Genomic DNA, 18,177 nt, shown 5'->3' with positions numbered 1-18,177 from the left:
ATAGTAATCTGTAGAGCTCTAATTTCCTGCACTTAACCAGAGGTTTGCCTTTATCTGCCTAAAAGGGAAGAGAAATAATTCAATGCAAAGACACTAAAGCTATGGAAATAAATGAGAAAAAATAGGGATGATAAACAGAATTAAAGTTATATTTATACTTGGCAGGGGTGTTGACTTAATATTTAAGAAACAGCTCTTCTGCATGTGGAGTGAGGAAAGATAAATTATTCCTCCTTTTCCCTGTCCTTACAAGCAACACACTTTGTCATTACAAAAACTTTTGCTTGGTATTAAGGTAATGCGAGGGCGAAAACTCATGGACTCCACACAATTCAATATGAATCCAAGCGAAGCCATTTATTACAGAGACAAGCCTCCTTATATATGCAGTTATTTCCTGGTCACGCGTCCACGCTGCAAGCATGCATTAGCTGATTGGATATTGTCCATGTTCACGGGCTGTCCACGCACCCGAGTCTCACTGCTGATAGGTCCATTGATTTACACCATGTTGGGGCCTTGTTATTCCGGAGTTGCTTCTCTCCCATGGCAGGTCCTGTTCCCAGCCTTGAAATTCCTGGCTGGTTCAGTAACAAATCTGTGTCTAACAGCAACCCCTCCACAACTCAGCCTCAAGAAAATCCCTCAAATCTCCCACAAGGTAATACTTGTGTTTCCAAGCCAAAGGAGAAATATGCAGTAATCTGTACAGTAGAGAAGGATGTAGCTGAAATCTCCCTATCAGTTATGTTATCATTAATGAAGCTGTATATGAAGGACTACAACACTTGGAAATGGCCCATTGTTCCATAGGGGGAAAATAATGTAAAAAAAAAAAAACCCCAAAAGTCAGTCTAGAAAAAATGATATTTCTTCTGTCCGTGTCACAAATTTATCAATTTGTCAAGTTTCAGGCTAATTTAAAAGGAAATATTTATGCCTTCTTTTCCAGTGCTGGTAGTTTAATTTTAGTGTATTTATTTAGTGTGTTCAGTGAGTGTTCTAAGTGAGGGAAAAATCATGACCCTGTTTTCTGCAAGTAATTTGAAAGGTTTTATTTCAGTCAGATTAATCTGGCACAGTGAATCAATGTTGTGATTGAGTATAATCAGTAGTCTTTGGGAAAAAGCATCTCGCCTCATACTAAGGAAGATGTTGGAAAGAAATTACCTTTCAAGGTATGTTTCAACTGTTTTCAGTTTACACCTCTGCAGTTGTTATAGTCCAGCTAGCATGCTTTTTTTGAAAACTGAGTTTATTTAAAAGGTATGTGAAATTAGCCAAGTTCATGTTTCAATCCCAGGACATTCGTGCAGTTAAGTTCTTACAATAATGCCTAGTACTGTATTTTATTGTGGATATTATAATTATTTACAGCTTTGTTTAAGATAGTTCAGGGTAGCATGTATTTTCTCTTTTTAGCACATTAGTTTTGAAAATCTTCAAGGTCAATGTCAGGATAAAGTTTTGCTTTTGCAAGCTGCAGAAATTGCACAATATATGTAAAGCTAGGTTTGTGTATATGAGGGCATGTATCAGAAGAAATCTGCTGATGCAAATACAATAAGCTATGGGATATTATAGCTCACTCTTGGACCAGTATCTTCTATTCCATAAGTATTATTCCACAGAAAGTTTGGTTTTCATTTTCAGTTTGGAGGAGGGGAATCATTGCTGCTGTTTGTACTTCTAGGCCTTTTTTTTTTCTTCTCTTTTTTTTTTCTTTTGGTGATAAATGCTCTTTCTTTTAAAAATATTGTGTAGAGTGCACTATCCTGGAACAAAAACAGTGCCAAATGCCTTATTAACTCAGAAGAAGCTCTGGTCTTCAGAAGATTACAGTACTTTCAATGATGAAGTAGGTGCAGGCTGCTGGGCTCGGATCTTGAACCAAAACTACGTGAACGGAAACATGACCTCGTAAGTGTTGTGTGCTGTTGCTTTCACAAATTCTCATCTAAGAATTGTTTCAAGTACTACAGAATGTATTCATCTGCTCTGGTAAAATAGAAGGTAAACTGAAACTCTCTGTATTGTCAATCTGAATTCAAATATAGTAAGGTCTGAAGTCTACTGTCCATAACTATTTCTGGGACAGAAGTCCTACAAGTTGTAATGTATTCTTGAGTTAATGTTCCACAGTATCCAGTGGCTTATGCAGCTGAGTTCAGATGTGTCTGAGTCTCTGATGATACTTGTTAAAAAGACAGTGTTTTTAAGAAGAACTAACAACATGAAAAACATTGGAAGAAAAGAACAATAAAGCTATTCTATTTGTATTTTTCTTAAGGTTTTTAACTGGTTGTTTGTCTTCAGTTAAAAGTACTAGGTATGGGTGCCATTACCTAGTTTTTCCATATAACTTCTTTCTGAGAGTCTGTTCTAAAACTTGTTATTGCTTTTTGATACATTTACTGCTTCCTGCACATTCTTTTTTTTCCAAACTGAGATCTGGAAGAAAGGTGTTCTATTTCCTGGGAAGTTCCATAACTCACAGTTTCAGAAGAGAATAGAAAATATACTTTAATGCTTCCAGTGCAACAACTACTATCTGAAATTAAAAAAAAAAGTCTGATTAAAGAAAATTTAGGCATCAAAATGTGAGCAAAATTGCTCAAAGCTTTTAGTTTTTATGTAACTTCATTTTGGAACAAGAAAGTGTTTTTTGTCTGAAATGCTTGAACTGGAGCACAGCGCAAAGTGACTGGATACTTGTAAAGGGAAGTTTCTGGAGTCACCTTATTTCTATGAATCTTCTGAAAGATGAAATTTTCTAACAGATGAATATTTCCTATGTGAATTCCAGAACATTCCCATTGCCTTTTGACTGTTATATGCTTTAATATCTTGCTTTGGAGTCTTTGTTTTCCATTTTTATTTTTTTTCCTCTCCTTTTTTTACTAGACCTCTGTAATTATGTATACCCCATTTGTTTAGCAGCCTGGAAACCAGACCTATGTATTGTATTTAGAAATAATTGTGGATTTTAGTTCCAAGTCTGTATATCCAATATTGAAGTTATCTTGGCTTTTATATTGAAAACAGTCTTCCTGATTAAAGGAGCTTATCTTTCTGCTAAGCGCGTTTCCTTGAAACTTGAGTTCCTCACATTCCTTTTTTTAAGTTTGCAACTCTGTAAAACAAGTTTAATGTGAGCAAGTTGTTGACTTCACAATTCAAGGGTTGTTTACTTTATGAGCAACTTTTGTGGAATTTCAGGATCTTTTCTGAAATGCGTATATAGTGTGATAAACGTATGTCAAAGACTTTTGCACTTACCTGTATGCAATAGCAGAAGGGCATGCCAGCTTTTGCTTCCTATATAACTGCTTTATTAAGCTGTATTTCCATACTAATTGTGCAGGGGTTTTAACTTAAAAGTCCTGGCAGAAGATTTTCAATGATGACCAAATCAAAAGACCTGAAGTAATTACCCTTGTTGTTACCCTGACAATTTATGGAAAAGGCAACAACTCTTGGAGGATGGCTGGTTAGTGTCGTTATCTGTTAATTATTTACATGGATATTACTTTTTCAGTGGTACTTAGCCGCTCCAGACTCTACCTCTCCTACCAAGTCCCCCCCAAAAAAAAAGATTAGCACCACCACCAACAACCAACCAACAAAAAACCAACCAAACAAAACCCAACCAAACAAAAAAACCCCACGAACAACCCAAGCCATCCCAACAAAAAGCTGTAAACCTTGATAACTTAGCTTTTTCACCTTCAAACCAACAAGAAAATTAAATATAAATGAAGTCTTTAACCTTCAGTATACATTTCCTTTAATGAAGAGAATGTATCATTGGTTTTGTAAGAAGTTCTTAACACTGGAAGTTGATTTCTTTTATTTTCCTCTCATGGATATGTTGTGTGTGGGGGGTGTGTGTGTGTTTTTTTGTTTTGTTTTTTCTCCTTTAGCTGAAAATTGTTTTGTTAAACTTATTTGCATTGTATGCTGGAGAAAAAAGAGGAACAAATTCTTGTAATAAATTAATACTATGCATATGAATGGAGCAAACAGACCTGTTTTTCTTCCAGAACCATTGCATGGAACTTGGTGGCTAGTTATTATGAAGAGTTGCCCTTTGGTCGATGTGCACTAATGACAGCACAAGAGCCATGGAGTGGCCACTACAAAGTAGAAGCTCCTATCTGGATTACAGGTTAAAAGTTTGTGTGTTAAAAGTTTGATGGTCTAACACAGAGTATTACAATATTTTCTGTCACCTTTATTTATTTAGTGGTTTTCATGTGTATTATTTTTTGTACCAAATTAAATTATTTTTGTGGGTACTTAAAAGAAGAAAAAGCTTCTTTCAATAGGAAGCAGAAGGATCTAGTAGCCTGGAAAATCTCAATACCTGACCATTAGATACAGGGGAAGTGAATAAACTACTGCCTTTTATAGCAGTAACTACTAAAGTATTTTGATATGAAGTGCACACAAAGGTTAGTGTACTTTCTTAGTTCCTTTTCCTCTTTAATCATTAAGTAGATACTTGATAGCTCTCAGTTTGAGAAAATGGAACAAAGAACCTCTGTATTCTTGACCTGCTGGTGTAAGTCAGCACTTCCCTTTCTTGGGGAAAAGGTAATTACATTCATATTGTGTCTGTGGGCACGTGGATTCACTGACTGCTCTGTCTAGTCCTGTAGTATGTTACTGTTTGTGCCGCAGCTCAGTAGGGCAGGTAGTGTATGCAATGCTGTAAAGGATGAACAATGCAAAAGCTTCCAGTTTTATTCTTTTGCTGATGACCTGCATATGTAAAAGTGTTAAGAAAAATGACCATACTGTCATATGAACAGTTCAGAACAACTGAGCAGTTGTTTCTGTGTTGCCCAGGATTTTAATGATCTGTGTCATATTCTTCTTTGGCACACTCGCATGCTGAAAACCTTACTTATGAGATGACCACTTATGCTTTCTTTGGCTCAACTGTTTAGTTCATGTAAAAAAAAAAAAATTCTTACGGTTTTTGTTCTGTTCTGTCTCAGCACACACAACACAATTTACTCAGCCTGGCTGGTCATACTTGCAAGTGGATGGACACTTAGAAGGAGGTGGCAGTTTTGTGGCTCTGACAGATGGCCTAGGAAACCTTACCATAATCATTGAAACTATGGTATGTGCATCAGCAATTCCAATGAACTAGAAAGATAAAGGAAATGGTTTTTTTGTTTTGATTTGTGTAGTTCAGGATCTGTTAATATGTTGTTTTATGTCTGTAGCTTTGTCAGTGAGACCACTAGAGGTCCTTTTTTTCTGTCTAAACTTTGAATAGCTACTTGAATCTTGTTGGAGACCAATGTATATGTCTTCTTTATATCATGAATTAGCTTTAATATTATAGACACTCTAGGAGGAAATTAAATTGTGCTTTTTTTTAAGTAGTATTCAAAATAAAATTAAGTTAGTAGTATTGCAATTATCATTAAGATAACAGTGAAATAAATAGTTGCAAATTGATCCTATGTCGCTTTTTAAATTTCAGTTAATGTTGTATGTTTTTAATGAGCATTACAGTGTGATGTATTCCAGTAATGTATGTTCCTCCTGTTACACTTCTTTTTTTTCATTCAGACTCATAATCACTCTCAATGTATCAGGCCTCCGCTGCCTCGTTTCAATGTGACACCTCAGAGGGCAACTTTCTACCTCAAAGGATCATTTGTAAGTAGATTTTGAATACACTTGCTCAGTCTTGTAAAATGAATTGATGTCTGTAATCAAATGCATGCAAGACAATATCACAGGTTAGTGAGAAATTTGAGTTCTTTACCTCCAGTCCTAGAGGCTGATACTCACCTGGCAAAGTTTTAAACATTCTAGTTCTGATTTTACCATGAAATGTAATGTCGTAACCGAATTGGTACAATTACTACCTCCCAGTCTAATCATCTGTATATTGAAGAAAGAAGAAATTTTCTAGAACAGAAATGCAATTGGATTTTTGTTTAGGATTTATTCCAAGGCTTAGTGTTCTGACATGCTGACATAGATTGACTGGCCAGCATGGCTGTGACCTTACTAGCTGTTGTCAGCTCCTTGCCAGGGCAGTAATTGGAGTTGATTGTATACTGTATCTTTTGTTTGTTTGTGGTGTTTCTTGTGTGTATGTATTTTTTTTGTTGTTGTTTGCTTGTGTTTTTGTTTTTGTGTTTTTTGAATTTCTCTGAAATGTGAACAGTCCTTTCATGGTATAAACTGGAGTGAATCTTTGGTTGATTTGGATAATTACTTTTCAGAAACTGAAAGTATGTGTTTATTTGGAATTTGGTTTTCTTGGTTGCATTAGTTTCTTTCCATTTAGAAAATGGTTTTGGCAATAAAATGGTTTGCTTAGGAAAAGTAGTTGAGCATCACTTCTGATATACAACTCCGTTTGGGTGAAGTATCAGACAGCTTACCCAAACCAAACTCTGGGTTGCTTGCTTTGTTGTTTATTGGAGTAACTAAAAAAAATTGTATGAGTTACATGTGATTAAAATCTGTAACTAATGTACTTGATAGGCCATAGTATCACAGAAGTTTGGAGATCTGTAAGCAAAGTACTTTGCTCAAAAATGAATATTGAAGAACCAGCAACTAAAGGAAATGTCTCATTAAAGTGAAATTAACAGGAGATTATTTTAGCCTGGTTGCTCCTAGGCAGAGAGCTTGTGTTATAGAGATACTGCTGTTGGTAATAGGGAAGCTAAAAATTGCATGTGTGTTGTAACACTTTCTGTCTTTATAAGCAGCATTACTGCATGTTAGGACAATAGCTTATTGACATAAAATCTGCAAAAAGATAAGCTACGTGTAATGGCTAGCTTAATAGAGTGGTGGCCTCCAGTGTAATCAGCAGCTCTAAAATAAAAAAATGAGACACCCTTAGAGTATTGGTGTTTCTCAAGGTGAATATTCAAGTGATATTCAAGTGTGTCTGGTGTGGTGTTGGTTTGTTTGTTTGTGGTGGTTTTTTTTTGTGTTTTTTTTTCTTTTTTTTAAAATATTTTGGTTCATTACAGTGTAAGGTGGAAACTCTTCAAGTGTGGCATTCCAGACTTGGTTTTGAATCTGGAAACTCTAGTCTTTTCCATCAACTCCATCCTGTGAAGGTAAGTCAACCAGTTCTAATTATAGTCTCTTTGTAATTTCAGGTATTTTTCAGGTATTTCTTCCCCCTTTGCTGAACTCCTAGACTTTCATGCCTAAACTGCATAATTAGGGCACGTTTTATTGTCTCCATTTGACTACAGTTTTACTAGCTATATACAAGCTTACCTGGAGGTAATAAAGATTTTTTTGGGGAAAAGGGTTTTCAAAATGGTTAATAGATAGTGAATGGTGAGGCAAGAAGATGAGATTTGTGCCTTAAATCAGGACCTCGGAGGACCTCCTTTAATTCAGGAACTTGGGCATTTTGTGATTTAGTTGTTTGATCTTTGCAACTTGAGCATTCTTTAATTCCAGGTACAGAAGGGAAGTTTTTCATTAGATCTAAATGTGGATGAAGTCTACACTTTAACCACACTCAAGACAGGGCAGAAATGTCATTGCCAAGAGCCTCCACCACCTCAGCCCTTTCCTTCAAATTACAAAGACGATTTCAACATTCGTAAGTCAGAGTTCTCTTATCTGAACACTTAATTCACACACAGCTGTAGTCTTAATGTAGAAAGGCAACAATAATTATGTTACTTGAGTCCTCTAATGTAAGCAGCATGTAGTAGTCTGAATATGTGTTTTATTTATACCTGCTTCTCCAACAACTTATGCCTGTATACTTCACTTGCAATGAGGTGTATTTAAGTCTGTCTTAACTGGGTGGTTGATAACAGTTTAAAAATTCTCAATCCAAATCATATAGCTCCTAACTATAGTGAACTAGTTTTTGGAAGAAAGATAGGGAAGATGATGATTTACTCTGTTCATGTGTTTCCAAAAGCTGGGGTCTGCATAAAAACAAAACCAAAACTAAAATCACCTTCTAACTCTTAAAAACTTCACCTTTGGAGACTGTGCTTTGACAGAATGAGTCAAAATTGTGGAGACTATTTTCAGAGGAAATTTCTGAAAGCAAAAATACACAGAAGAAAAATAATGTTTCGGTGTTGATATATTTTATTTTCTGAACAGGTAATCCACCTTTCAGTGAAGCCCCAAATTTTGCAGATCAGACAGGAGTATTTGAATACTTCATCAATACTTCCGACCCAGGAGATCATGTGTTCACGCTCCGCCAGGTGGTGGTTCAGCGACCCATCACTTGGGCTTCTGATGCAGACCAGACCATCAGTGTTATAGGAAATTTTCAGTGGTAGGTAGCTACTATTTTCTAGTGACATCTGGGGAAATGTCCTCCTTACCAGTGTGAGTTATGATCTGTTAATCTGTCTCAAGCCTCATTTCTCTTGGACAGAGGGCTTTTGCATTAGGTCTCTCTGTAGACATGTAGAAATGATGACTTAAAGGGACTACAGAAAGTCAATGAACCTTGCTACAGGCTATTGCCAACTCTGCGATCAGCTGTGTCTTTGTCTAAATGAGTCTTAAAAACATCCAAAGATGGAAAGTCCAACAGATCTCTTGGTAGCTTGGCCCACTGCTGCACTGTCTTGGAACATTTTTTTTTCAGAATAATGGATCTGGTTTGATGTACTAGAAAGACCAAGTCAAAATTCTAATTTTGAGTGTGCACTGAGTTTTGATATGTTTTTAGATGGGACAAAAAAAAGCTCGATTCAGTTTTAATTACTTAATTTTGAGTTGTTTTGATTGTTAAAGATTTGATCAGTCCCATATCAAAGAAATAGTCTGGGAGTTAATTTAGTTATGCTGTTGCAGACTGCCATCTTCTGAGCAGTTCCTGGAATTGGAACGATTTGATTCAGCTGCTACTTAAAACAATTTTATTTCTGTGTAAATGTAACTGATACTTTCTAGGTGGATGAGAGTATGGTTATGATCACAATTCTTTCTAGGAGCTGTAAACAAGCAGCATATATTAGCATAATATTTATTTTTTTTTTTAATGGGAAAGAGCCTGTTAACTAGTTGGTTTAGTAATAGTAACTAATAATAAAGTTTATGCTTCTTTGAAAGTCTAGCTTAAATTCTTTCGACATGCTCTTTAAAATAGCCATTCTGTCACTTTTTTTTCACTTTGGTTGGATCATTGATCCCCCAAATGATTTTTCAGAACATGTTTCTTGCTTTTAATTGCTGACCTGGACAAGTGAATGAATCACTTTGCTCTGAAGGCTGGAATAATATCACCGTCTTGTAGCTGGAGGTTGTTCTTCAGTTACTTGATGTTTTCTTCTGCAGTCCTCTGTTAAGTAAGGTCTCGTATTCCTTCTATAATCAGCTTTCCCATATTGAGTAGATCATATTCGGTGATCCCTACACAGGGTGTATTCTTACATTACTGTACTGAGATTCTTAAAAACTTCCTAATTATTTCATTTTTATTCCTTTTGTTTCTGATTTTTCATCTTGTTTCAGAAACAAGTTTGTTTCCTGAATATTCAGCTGATTATGAAAAGTTACAGATCAGTAAAACTTGAATAATGATAGTCTTCAATTTCAAGCCCTCTGAATTGTTTGCTTCATCCTCAGTTTGGGGCTCATCTTGTTGATGTTTTCAACTCTTGAAATACTGAACCAATCTTGCACTGAAATATCATTCTTTGTGGAATATCTGACTTCTGTCACCAATGACAATTTATTATGATTAAATTTCAGGATTATTTAGTTGGGTTTAGTTTGGATTTTAATCTTGTGCTTGTGAAAACTTTGTTTCTACTCCTGAATTTGTTGATGCTTTGCTCTGATTTTATTGAATTTAGCTGTATCCTGAAAGTGTTTCTATTAAACTCATTCTGTTGTACTTCCAATCTCTTTATAATTGCTTAAGCAAGATGTGGGAGTCTCTTGTTTAATACATAGGGAGGCAAGAAAGAAATCTTTTTTCTGTCATGAATATGTACCCAAGAATATGGTATTTCTAATACCATTATGCTAGAATGAAATCTCAGGCTGTTCTTACTCTTAAGTAAGGGATGTGGAGATTGTTATCAGCTGAGCTGATGTCATAGAAAGTCTAATCACATTCTGTAAATAATTACAGATAATTGTGAACTTCCTAAATACGCAACCATGTGGCTGTATCCATGTTGCAAGTCCTGTGAGAAATGAGATGTAGGTTTTTAATTTGAATGTACATTAACAAAGGCAAAGAATGCTTTTAATTGGTATTGTTAAGAGGCTTGTAGTGCAACTTCAGGGTGGGAAAAGTGTAAATTTTCTAGGTGCTTTAGTCTCCTTTACAGTTGTTGTTATATGTATAACAGGCACTTTACTGTGAGCTGAAGTATCACCGTAGGAAAATGAAATAATTTCAACTTGTTTGAACACATTGTTTAAAAAAAGTGTTTTTTTAGCAGGATATCTGCCTTACTTAAGACTTGGCCTTGAATCTTGGATTTGATTCAGTTATTTAAAAATAATTTTTCATTTTGCAGACTGTGGAGATGCAAACCTTCTGTGTCTGTTGGATTTTTTTTTTTTAATAATTAATTGAAAGTTGCTGACAATAGACTTTTTGTTGGTGGTTTCTGAGAGGAATTGCTTTTCTTAGGAAGACCTATGGACTCACAGGTGGGAAACAGCCAGTCTAGACAAGTCCTGTGCATCTTGCACCTGTAGGTGACAATTAGATTGCCAAATCGTTCCTCAAAAAGATTGCTGTACTATATAGGGAATACTCTTCTACCTACTGCCTACTGAAAAACATTGATTCCTTGCTGCTTAAAACACTAAACTTCTCTTATAGGGTAAACATTACAGTCACTTGTGACATCTACATAGAAAAACCACGTGATGGAGGCGTGTTTATTGCAGGAAGAGTTGACAATGGTGGGATATATGTTCGACGTACCAAAGGTGTTTTCTTCTGGGTTTTTGCAGATGGCACCTACCAAGTCACTGGTGACCTAGGTAAGCAGCTCTTTGCTAAAGTGGTTGCTGACATATGGACATGTCATTTTGATAGTCTTGATAAAAATGACTAACGTTAATATTTTGTAATTCAGTTGTCATCACTATGGATTTAGCCCAATGTGCTCTAATGATGGCCACATTTTTTATGTAAAGAGAATATCTGAAGGCTTCTGACTGGTCTGCTTCTCAGTCTCAGCTTTCTGGATTTTTAAAACTTTTTTCTGCTGACAAAATGTATTTTACACTAGCAAATGTAAATTATTTTACTTTTCATAAATATTCTGATACAATATTAATTACAGAAAGCTTTGATCTGTATTCTTATACTACACCTAAAAAGAAAAGCCTGCTTGAAATGCAGTGGTCTGTCTTGTAGGGCAGTATAAATCGATGTACATACACCCAGCTTAGGTGATGATGAGTGGCTGACTGTTTCCACAAATTATGCATTCTGCTGTTAGTCCAGCTCAGTCTGCTTGTGTCACTAACGTTCATATGTGTACATCTATGGAGCACTTGACAGGCACGTGAACGAATGTATGTCAGTGCTTCATCAATAGCTAAAAGTTTTTTTTTTAATTGGAAACAGTGGCAGGTTTTATTGTTTATATGCTTTTTATGTCACTTCATGTGTATGTTCTAGGTGAGCCTGCTTTAGCAGGTGGGTTGGACTAGATCTCCAGAGGTCCCTTCCAACCCCAACCATTCTGTGATTCTGTAATAAAGATAAATAAAGTAATAACGTTTCAATAGTTTTTGATGAGTCAAATGCAACTTCTAGATCTACAGCATATCTAATATGAATACAGGCTGTAATGTCCTGTTTCATACTGTACTGGACCTTAAAAATAATCTCTTCTTACATTCGGTAGCAGCAGTTTCTCCTTTCTCTCTCTTTTTTTGGTTGTTTTTCTTTCATTTATTTTTACCATGGATGGGTAGCATAAAGAAGGCTTTACATTGTCCCTTGGCATACTTGTGCTCCTTAGGGAAACTTCACAAGGTCTAACTCCACAGCTTAAATTTCACCTGTATGAAAAAACATACTCATATTTAGGATTGACTCAGTATTTATTTTTAATAAGATGTAAGGCCATTACCCAATTAGTTTCTCAGGCTGTCAAAAATAATTTTTCATAGGTGCAATGAGAGAAGTTTGATTAACCACCTCATTATTTCAGACTGAGACACTTGTTACACAGCTATTGTACAGCTATTGCCAGTGATCTTTATATTTTTCTAGAAGGGATACTGAATGTTAAATTAGCTTTCAGCTAAAACTATGTACTGAATAATTGAAGATTCTACTTGGAGCATTTAATGTTTTTTCAGGTCTTCCATCCATGTGTCAGTCACACCCAATTTTTGCTTAGCCTAAATTTTGACTAGAACTAAGCAACATAGTGATGTGGCATCTCAAACCCTCTGATTTAAAAAAAGTTCCAGCCCATAAGCCAGGAGATCTATGGAGTAAGCAGAGCAATAGCTACTGTCACACTTGAACTGATACTCTCCATAGAGGGAATCCTTTTCTCAGGCGAAATTCCCAAGATCTTTGGCGATTTCAGTGGAAAAACAGTCCTGGCAAAATAGGAGAAAGCACTGATTGTGTAGAGTCCAGGTTTGCATGTTAGGTCTTCCATGCTGCAGTTGAAATTGGTAAGATGTCAGTCCTGAACACCTCTGGATAATAGGTACTTTTTTCCTTTTGTTGTCTTGGTATTTTTCTGTCAGTCTCAACAAGGGAATGAAGTAACACTTTGTTAACCTTAAGCATGTTTTGCAGCTGGAGAAGAAATATTAATGAAAGGACTTTCTGGCGTCCGGGATAATGCATGGCACACCCTTACTCTCAACATTCAGGTATGGACACAGGCAGAAAACTAGAAAACCAGTTATTAAACTTCCAGTCCTGAATGGCCTAGACAAACTATGCTGTATTATTGACTGTGTATTTGCATTAGTTTGTCCTATCTAAAACATATCTGTGTTCTTTTAAACCAGTCTTAAAAACCATACAAAGTTCTGCCACCTGTATTTTTAAAGAGATCTTGATAAACCAGAGAGGGTGTAGAAAATTGTAAAGATGAGTTGAAAGCTGGATATAGGAGGGCTAGAGAGGCAAACAAAGCTTTCGTTTAATCTGAGGAAAAGATCATGACCTGACTTCCTGTTCTGAAGGCTGTCAGTGAAACTACTAAACTGTCCCATTTTACCAGTCTGACTCCCACCAATTCCCTTTTCATGCTATGGCCTTGTATGTGGTGCTAGTTAAGGATGGGGGAACTCACATGAGCTGCCATCCTTCTTTCCTGTACTGAAAAAGCATATGCATAGTGTTGTAAATTGGGCCACAGCCCAGAAATCAAAATATTGATTAGAGCAATAAAAATAAGTAATCTCATGCCTACATCACAAAGTCCTTATATATTCCTCCTAAAAAAATCCCAATTTAGACCACTATAACCCAAAGCACTTTTAGAATATAGCAGCAACAATTCTTCAGAATGCTTTCGAAGCTATCTTCAGAATCAGCATTTTAGTTGCACTCATTTGTAGCTGCTTAGCATAGTTAAAGACAGAAACAAATGGACATCACACATACATACGTATACAAAAATACATGCACCAACCCTAGGTTTATCAAGAATGTCAAATTCATTGTGCATATAAACATCCTTACATGTCAGCTGTCTGAAATTGTACCTATGATCATCATGTTGCTAATCAGAAAAGGTCCACTGGACCAAGAAAATAAACTTGTATTTTAAAAGTATGAAACTTGTATGAGAAGCCTGCCCACATTTTTTCCTTCCCCCTTTTTGGCCACTTGGTGAGAGGAGTAGTCCTAAGTGCTACTTCAAATGTACCTGTGCACTTAGCTGGATGAGACACTGGTGCAAGTAACTAAAAAGGTTTTAAGTTCTTCTGCTGAATGCTTTATCCCTTTGCCTAATGTAACCTTTGCAACTGTAACATGGCCTGAAATGTGGGGAAGCTTGAATCCTAGCTGGGGAGATCTTCTGCTGAAGCAAACTCTTTTAAAATTATTCACTGAGTCTTTCTCATCCTAAAATGTGAGCGAGTATTAGAAACTGTTTTTTTTCTTTTGTGCGTTTACATTGAGAGACTAAAGGACACTTGTACCTGAGGTATTTGCTGGAAAGGATGTAGTTTAGTTTTGGGATTTGTACTCCCATGCTTATGGGAGTGATTGCCATCTGTAAAATTGGCCAGGACATTTGCTACCCTGGAGTACTGAAAATCAACGTAAATAATTTAAAATACAAAATGGTGGTGATAATTTTGAAATTGTGATGCTGCAATCTTCTGTCTGTGCTGTTACAATATTTTGTACCAAATATGTCTTTGATGTAATGACAGAGGTGTAGAGCCCTCTTTAAAGAATTCTCATGCTGACTTGTTTTTTAAAGGTGTTCTTTGCTTTTACCTGTGTCTGTAATTGTCTTCCAGATTAAGAAATACAAATAATCTGAAGTACTTTTTTCCTAAATACTGTTCAGTGGAACACTGTTGGGATAACTTGTACTTTTCCCGAAGGCATTTTTAATTTTAATGGCAACATGACACTTGAAAGCTCTGTTGTCCTCTGTTCCTCCCAGCTTAATGACTAAAATACATCTCTCTTTGCTTTTGACTTTTGCCTAACTCTGCAGAAACAGTGCCGGGGTATTGTGTCCCCTTAAGACAGTTGGGCTGTTTGAGGGAGCCTGACACAAGTGGAAAAGCCAGTTTACATTTCAGGTTCTACATCGAGTTTGCAAAGCTGTGAGTTAGGGGAAGATGAACCTTTTATATGTTCCCTGTAAAGGCATTAGATCTGTTTCACAGAGCTGATGGGCACTGGAGGATTCTAAGCAATATTTAGAAGCACCTCTGCATAGAAAATGTGTGAAATGTAGTTGCCTCAACATCTTTCTGCCTTGTCTCTTCTCCCGTGTGAGTAGGCTCATTGTCAAAATACTTAATCACTGCATTTTACAAAGCTAACTTTTTCTTCTTTTTGACAGGGCACTTCTGCCTCAGGACTGCTAAATGGTTACCCACTCTGGGAGAATGTGACCATTTCTAAACCAACTAATGGCTGGGCTGCTATTGGAACTCGCTCATTTGAGTTTGCACAGTTTGACAACTTTCATGTTGAAGCTAGCTGAGGTGGCTTCTGCATTTGGAGAGCCCAGTTCTCATATTACTTTGAATAAGCGCCAGTTCAAACTTTGAGCACAACTTATTATTATGCTGAGATTGATCTGTTGGCAAGGAATCTGAATTCTGTCATTATTTGTTAAAGGTTTACTTGAGTGGGTATCGACATGACTGTAACTTTATCCCCTGGTTTGTGTGAGATTTTGGGGGTTAGATTTTAGTTCAAGGTAACAATGAAAACAAAAGCAATTGATTTAAATATCTCTTAATAACATTTTAACTTCCCATCTCACTTCTAAGATAACTTTAGAAGTTAACAGAGGACAGTGGCATCTCAAGCTGCATCTTTAACAAGATTGTGTCCATTCCTTTCACTCTGAAAGAAAGAACTAAGTGCCAGTAAGCCTTATGAGACAGTTGCCCCGTACTTTCATAGGTCTGTCATTTTCAGATTTCATTTGAATGAAGTACGTAGTTTGTTTCGCATGTTTTTCTGCTACATTACAGCACTCCAAGTGCATTTGATTACTTCTTCCAGCTTTCATTGCTAGCCTTGAAATAATGCATATTTTCAGTGGAATGGAAATGTTGCATTATGGCTGAGCAGGCAGTGCCAGATGTGCCTTACTTCGAAACTACCTCCTCTTTCCAAGTAAAGGATTGAAATGGATTAAAAGATACCATGACTTGCCGTTCATTAATGATAGCCTTGTGGGGTTTTTTGCATGGTGCAAAGAGTATAAACTTCGCATCATGGATGCTGGCAAGCAGAGTGCTTACTTTTGTGTTGAGACACATGTGGAAAGATTGGCCTTTTGTTCTTAGAAACTTGGGAACCTTCTCTCACTTTCGATGCAGGTAAAGCTTAGAGCAGAAAATAGTCGAAGCACAACAATGTTGTTTAGTTTATTGTATTACTGTAGGACAGAGGAGATATGGATGCTATCATATTCTAGTTTAGACTAAAATTTAAAAAGTCTTTGCCCTTAAGAGCTTGCAATCTATTCACAAGGTAAGAGAGATGCAGACAGAATTGCTTAGAGTGCCAGGCAGTGGTATTAACACAACAGTGTCTGGTTTTAAACTTTTCCTAGGCATGACAGAGTAAAGTTTAAAGGGAATTTCAGATTGTTGGGAAAGGAGGGATTCTGATGTGTGTGTGCGTTTTGTTTTTATTTTTTTCCAAGTTAATGTACTACAAAGAAAATTCACTGAGACTATGAGGTACTGAATGGGGTTTTTCATCCTACACATTCCAAATTTGGTTGGCTCATGAATTTTTCCTATTTGTTCTTGGTCAATTTGAAACAAGCCTGTGTCCATCTACTTTTCACATTCACATCTTTTTTAATTGACAAGCAAATAGTTCCACAGACTTGAGAGGGCACCAGTAGCTGTGTGCAGCTATCTGTAGCAGGCGATATATTTGAGAAACAGATTTTCAGTATACTTTGATTTATACGGAGTATTATTCTGATCCACTTTATTTTGAAAGCTGATTCCAGTAAATATTAACTTCAGTCTTTGAAGTTGTCATACAGTTAATGTAATATGAACCATTACTGGACAACTTTTGTAAAGGTTATCTTCCAAATTAGCTTTTGGAGAAGAGATCTCAACATTCCATCTCTGATATGTAAAAAATGTTTTATGTTTTAGCAACTGTATTGATATTGATTGGTTATGAATAATTTATACATGCAAGTTTTATATATGCTAGTAACCTTGAAAAATTGTCCAAAGCACTAAACTTTAAAACTGTTGTAGAAGGCTTCCCATGTTAAGTAACTATTTACTGGTTGAAAAACAAAAGCAATTTTTTCACTTCACTTTCATTTCGTGGTTGAAATATGGATGCAAATCTGTTCATTACTTGTTTGATTTCAGAAGGGAAGTCACTGGTAACTCTAGGTGTGAAGGAATTTAATTTTAGGCCCTCATATTCAAGTAATATGGATATAGGAGCAGTAATTCTCAGAGTAATGGTTTAGCTGTGGTGGATTTTCTGACTAGGATGCTTCATGGAGACTTCCTGGTAGCTTGTGTGGCTGCAGGCAGCATTTTTGTAAGGAGATCAGCAGTGATGCTGTTATTCCAAAGGAGCTATCCAGTTTTTTTACCTTTTAATGCACTAGTATAATAAACTGTACTGTTATATTGTGTGTTAAACACAATGATTTTACCACTGGAAGTTTTGATTTTTTTCTAATCTTAATTTATAATGTTAGAGGATTAAACTATTATGAATAGAGTAAGTGATTTAATGGTGATATAATGTTATTCATCTTTGTATGTCTGTAATTATTCACCCTTCAGCAGGCCGTAATATGTTTGGCAATAACAAGCTGTCAGATCTTTCATTGAGGGGTGGATTTATGTTGTTGATTATAAATACTAATCATTCCAAATGGACAAATAAAACACTTTAAAACCCTTTATTTGTGCAGAATGCTTCTGTAAATGGGTCTTGGTTTTCTCCAGCAAGAAAGCTGACAGTTTTCTCATTGCAATTCCTGATAAATATGCTTGACATTAGCTTAATTCTGAGTTACTGAGTAGCCAAACAGTCCTCATTAACAAATCCCAAAATCCATATGTATTAGGACATGTGCAGTTGATAAAACAGTTTTTAGTGCTCAATATACATTTTAATATACATTTTGCTATTTTCTGTGTGTGTGTTGGTTCCTTCCCCCCTCCCAATTTAGTGAAGGGAATTAAATTGTATTTAAGGGCCAGTCATGCAAAACTGCTGAGTACTAGACTTAAGAGATTTAGCTGAAAATTTGTTTCTACGTATGGAACCAGTACTGTGTAGATGTATTATACTTCGAAAGTTTAAATAAGGCTGCTTTACTTTGAGCATCCTTTCAAATCTGGCTTCAAACATGCTTGCATTTTTTCATCTTCCCCTAAACTTAAGGGTTCAACTTTAAAAGGGGATGGGGAGAAATCCCATAGAGCTAGTCATATTTTCCAGGCCATCATGCCCAGTAGATATGAATTACCCTGGAA

The 18,177-nt window shown here is 36.1% G+C and overlaps 1 protein-coding gene across 2 annotated transcripts in view; it reads left to right on the top strand.

The window, feature by feature from the left end:
* GALC (galactosylceramidase) overlaps positions 1 to 17,600 on the top strand; it is a 39,960-nt gene extending 22,360 nt beyond the window's left edge. For both annotated transcript variants that reach the window (XM_065838420.2, XM_065838421.2), the window contains exons 8-17: positions 1,765 to 1,920; positions 4,044 to 4,168; positions 5,004 to 5,131; positions 5,590 to 5,679; positions 7,020 to 7,109; positions 7,465 to 7,609; positions 8,131 to 8,311; positions 10,829 to 10,992; positions 12,782 to 12,858; positions 15,027 to 17,600. In XM_065838420.2, coding sequence (XP_065694492.1) covers positions 1,765 to 1,920; positions 4,044 to 4,168; positions 5,004 to 5,131; positions 5,590 to 5,679; positions 7,020 to 7,109; positions 7,465 to 7,609; positions 8,131 to 8,311; positions 10,829 to 10,992; positions 12,782 to 12,858; positions 15,027 to 15,170 — 1,300 coding nt within the window. In that variant the 3' untranslated portion in view covers positions 15,171 to 17,600. The remainder of the gene's footprint in view (positions 1 to 1,764; positions 1,921 to 4,043; positions 4,169 to 5,003; positions 5,132 to 5,589; positions 5,680 to 7,019; positions 7,110 to 7,464; positions 7,610 to 8,130; positions 8,312 to 10,828; positions 10,993 to 12,781; positions 12,859 to 15,026) is intronic.
* The last annotated feature ends 577 nt before the right edge of the window (positions 17,601 to 18,177 follow it).

Source organism: Patagioenas fasciata, chromosome 5, assembly GCF_037038585.1.
Source record: "Patagioenas fasciata isolate bPatFas1 chromosome 5, bPatFas1.hap1, whole genome shotgun sequence".
NCBI classification, from domain to species: Eukaryota; Metazoa; Chordata; class Aves; order Columbiformes; family Columbidae; genus Patagioenas; species Patagioenas fasciata.
This window is presented reverse-complemented; position numbering and strand designations above follow the sequence as displayed.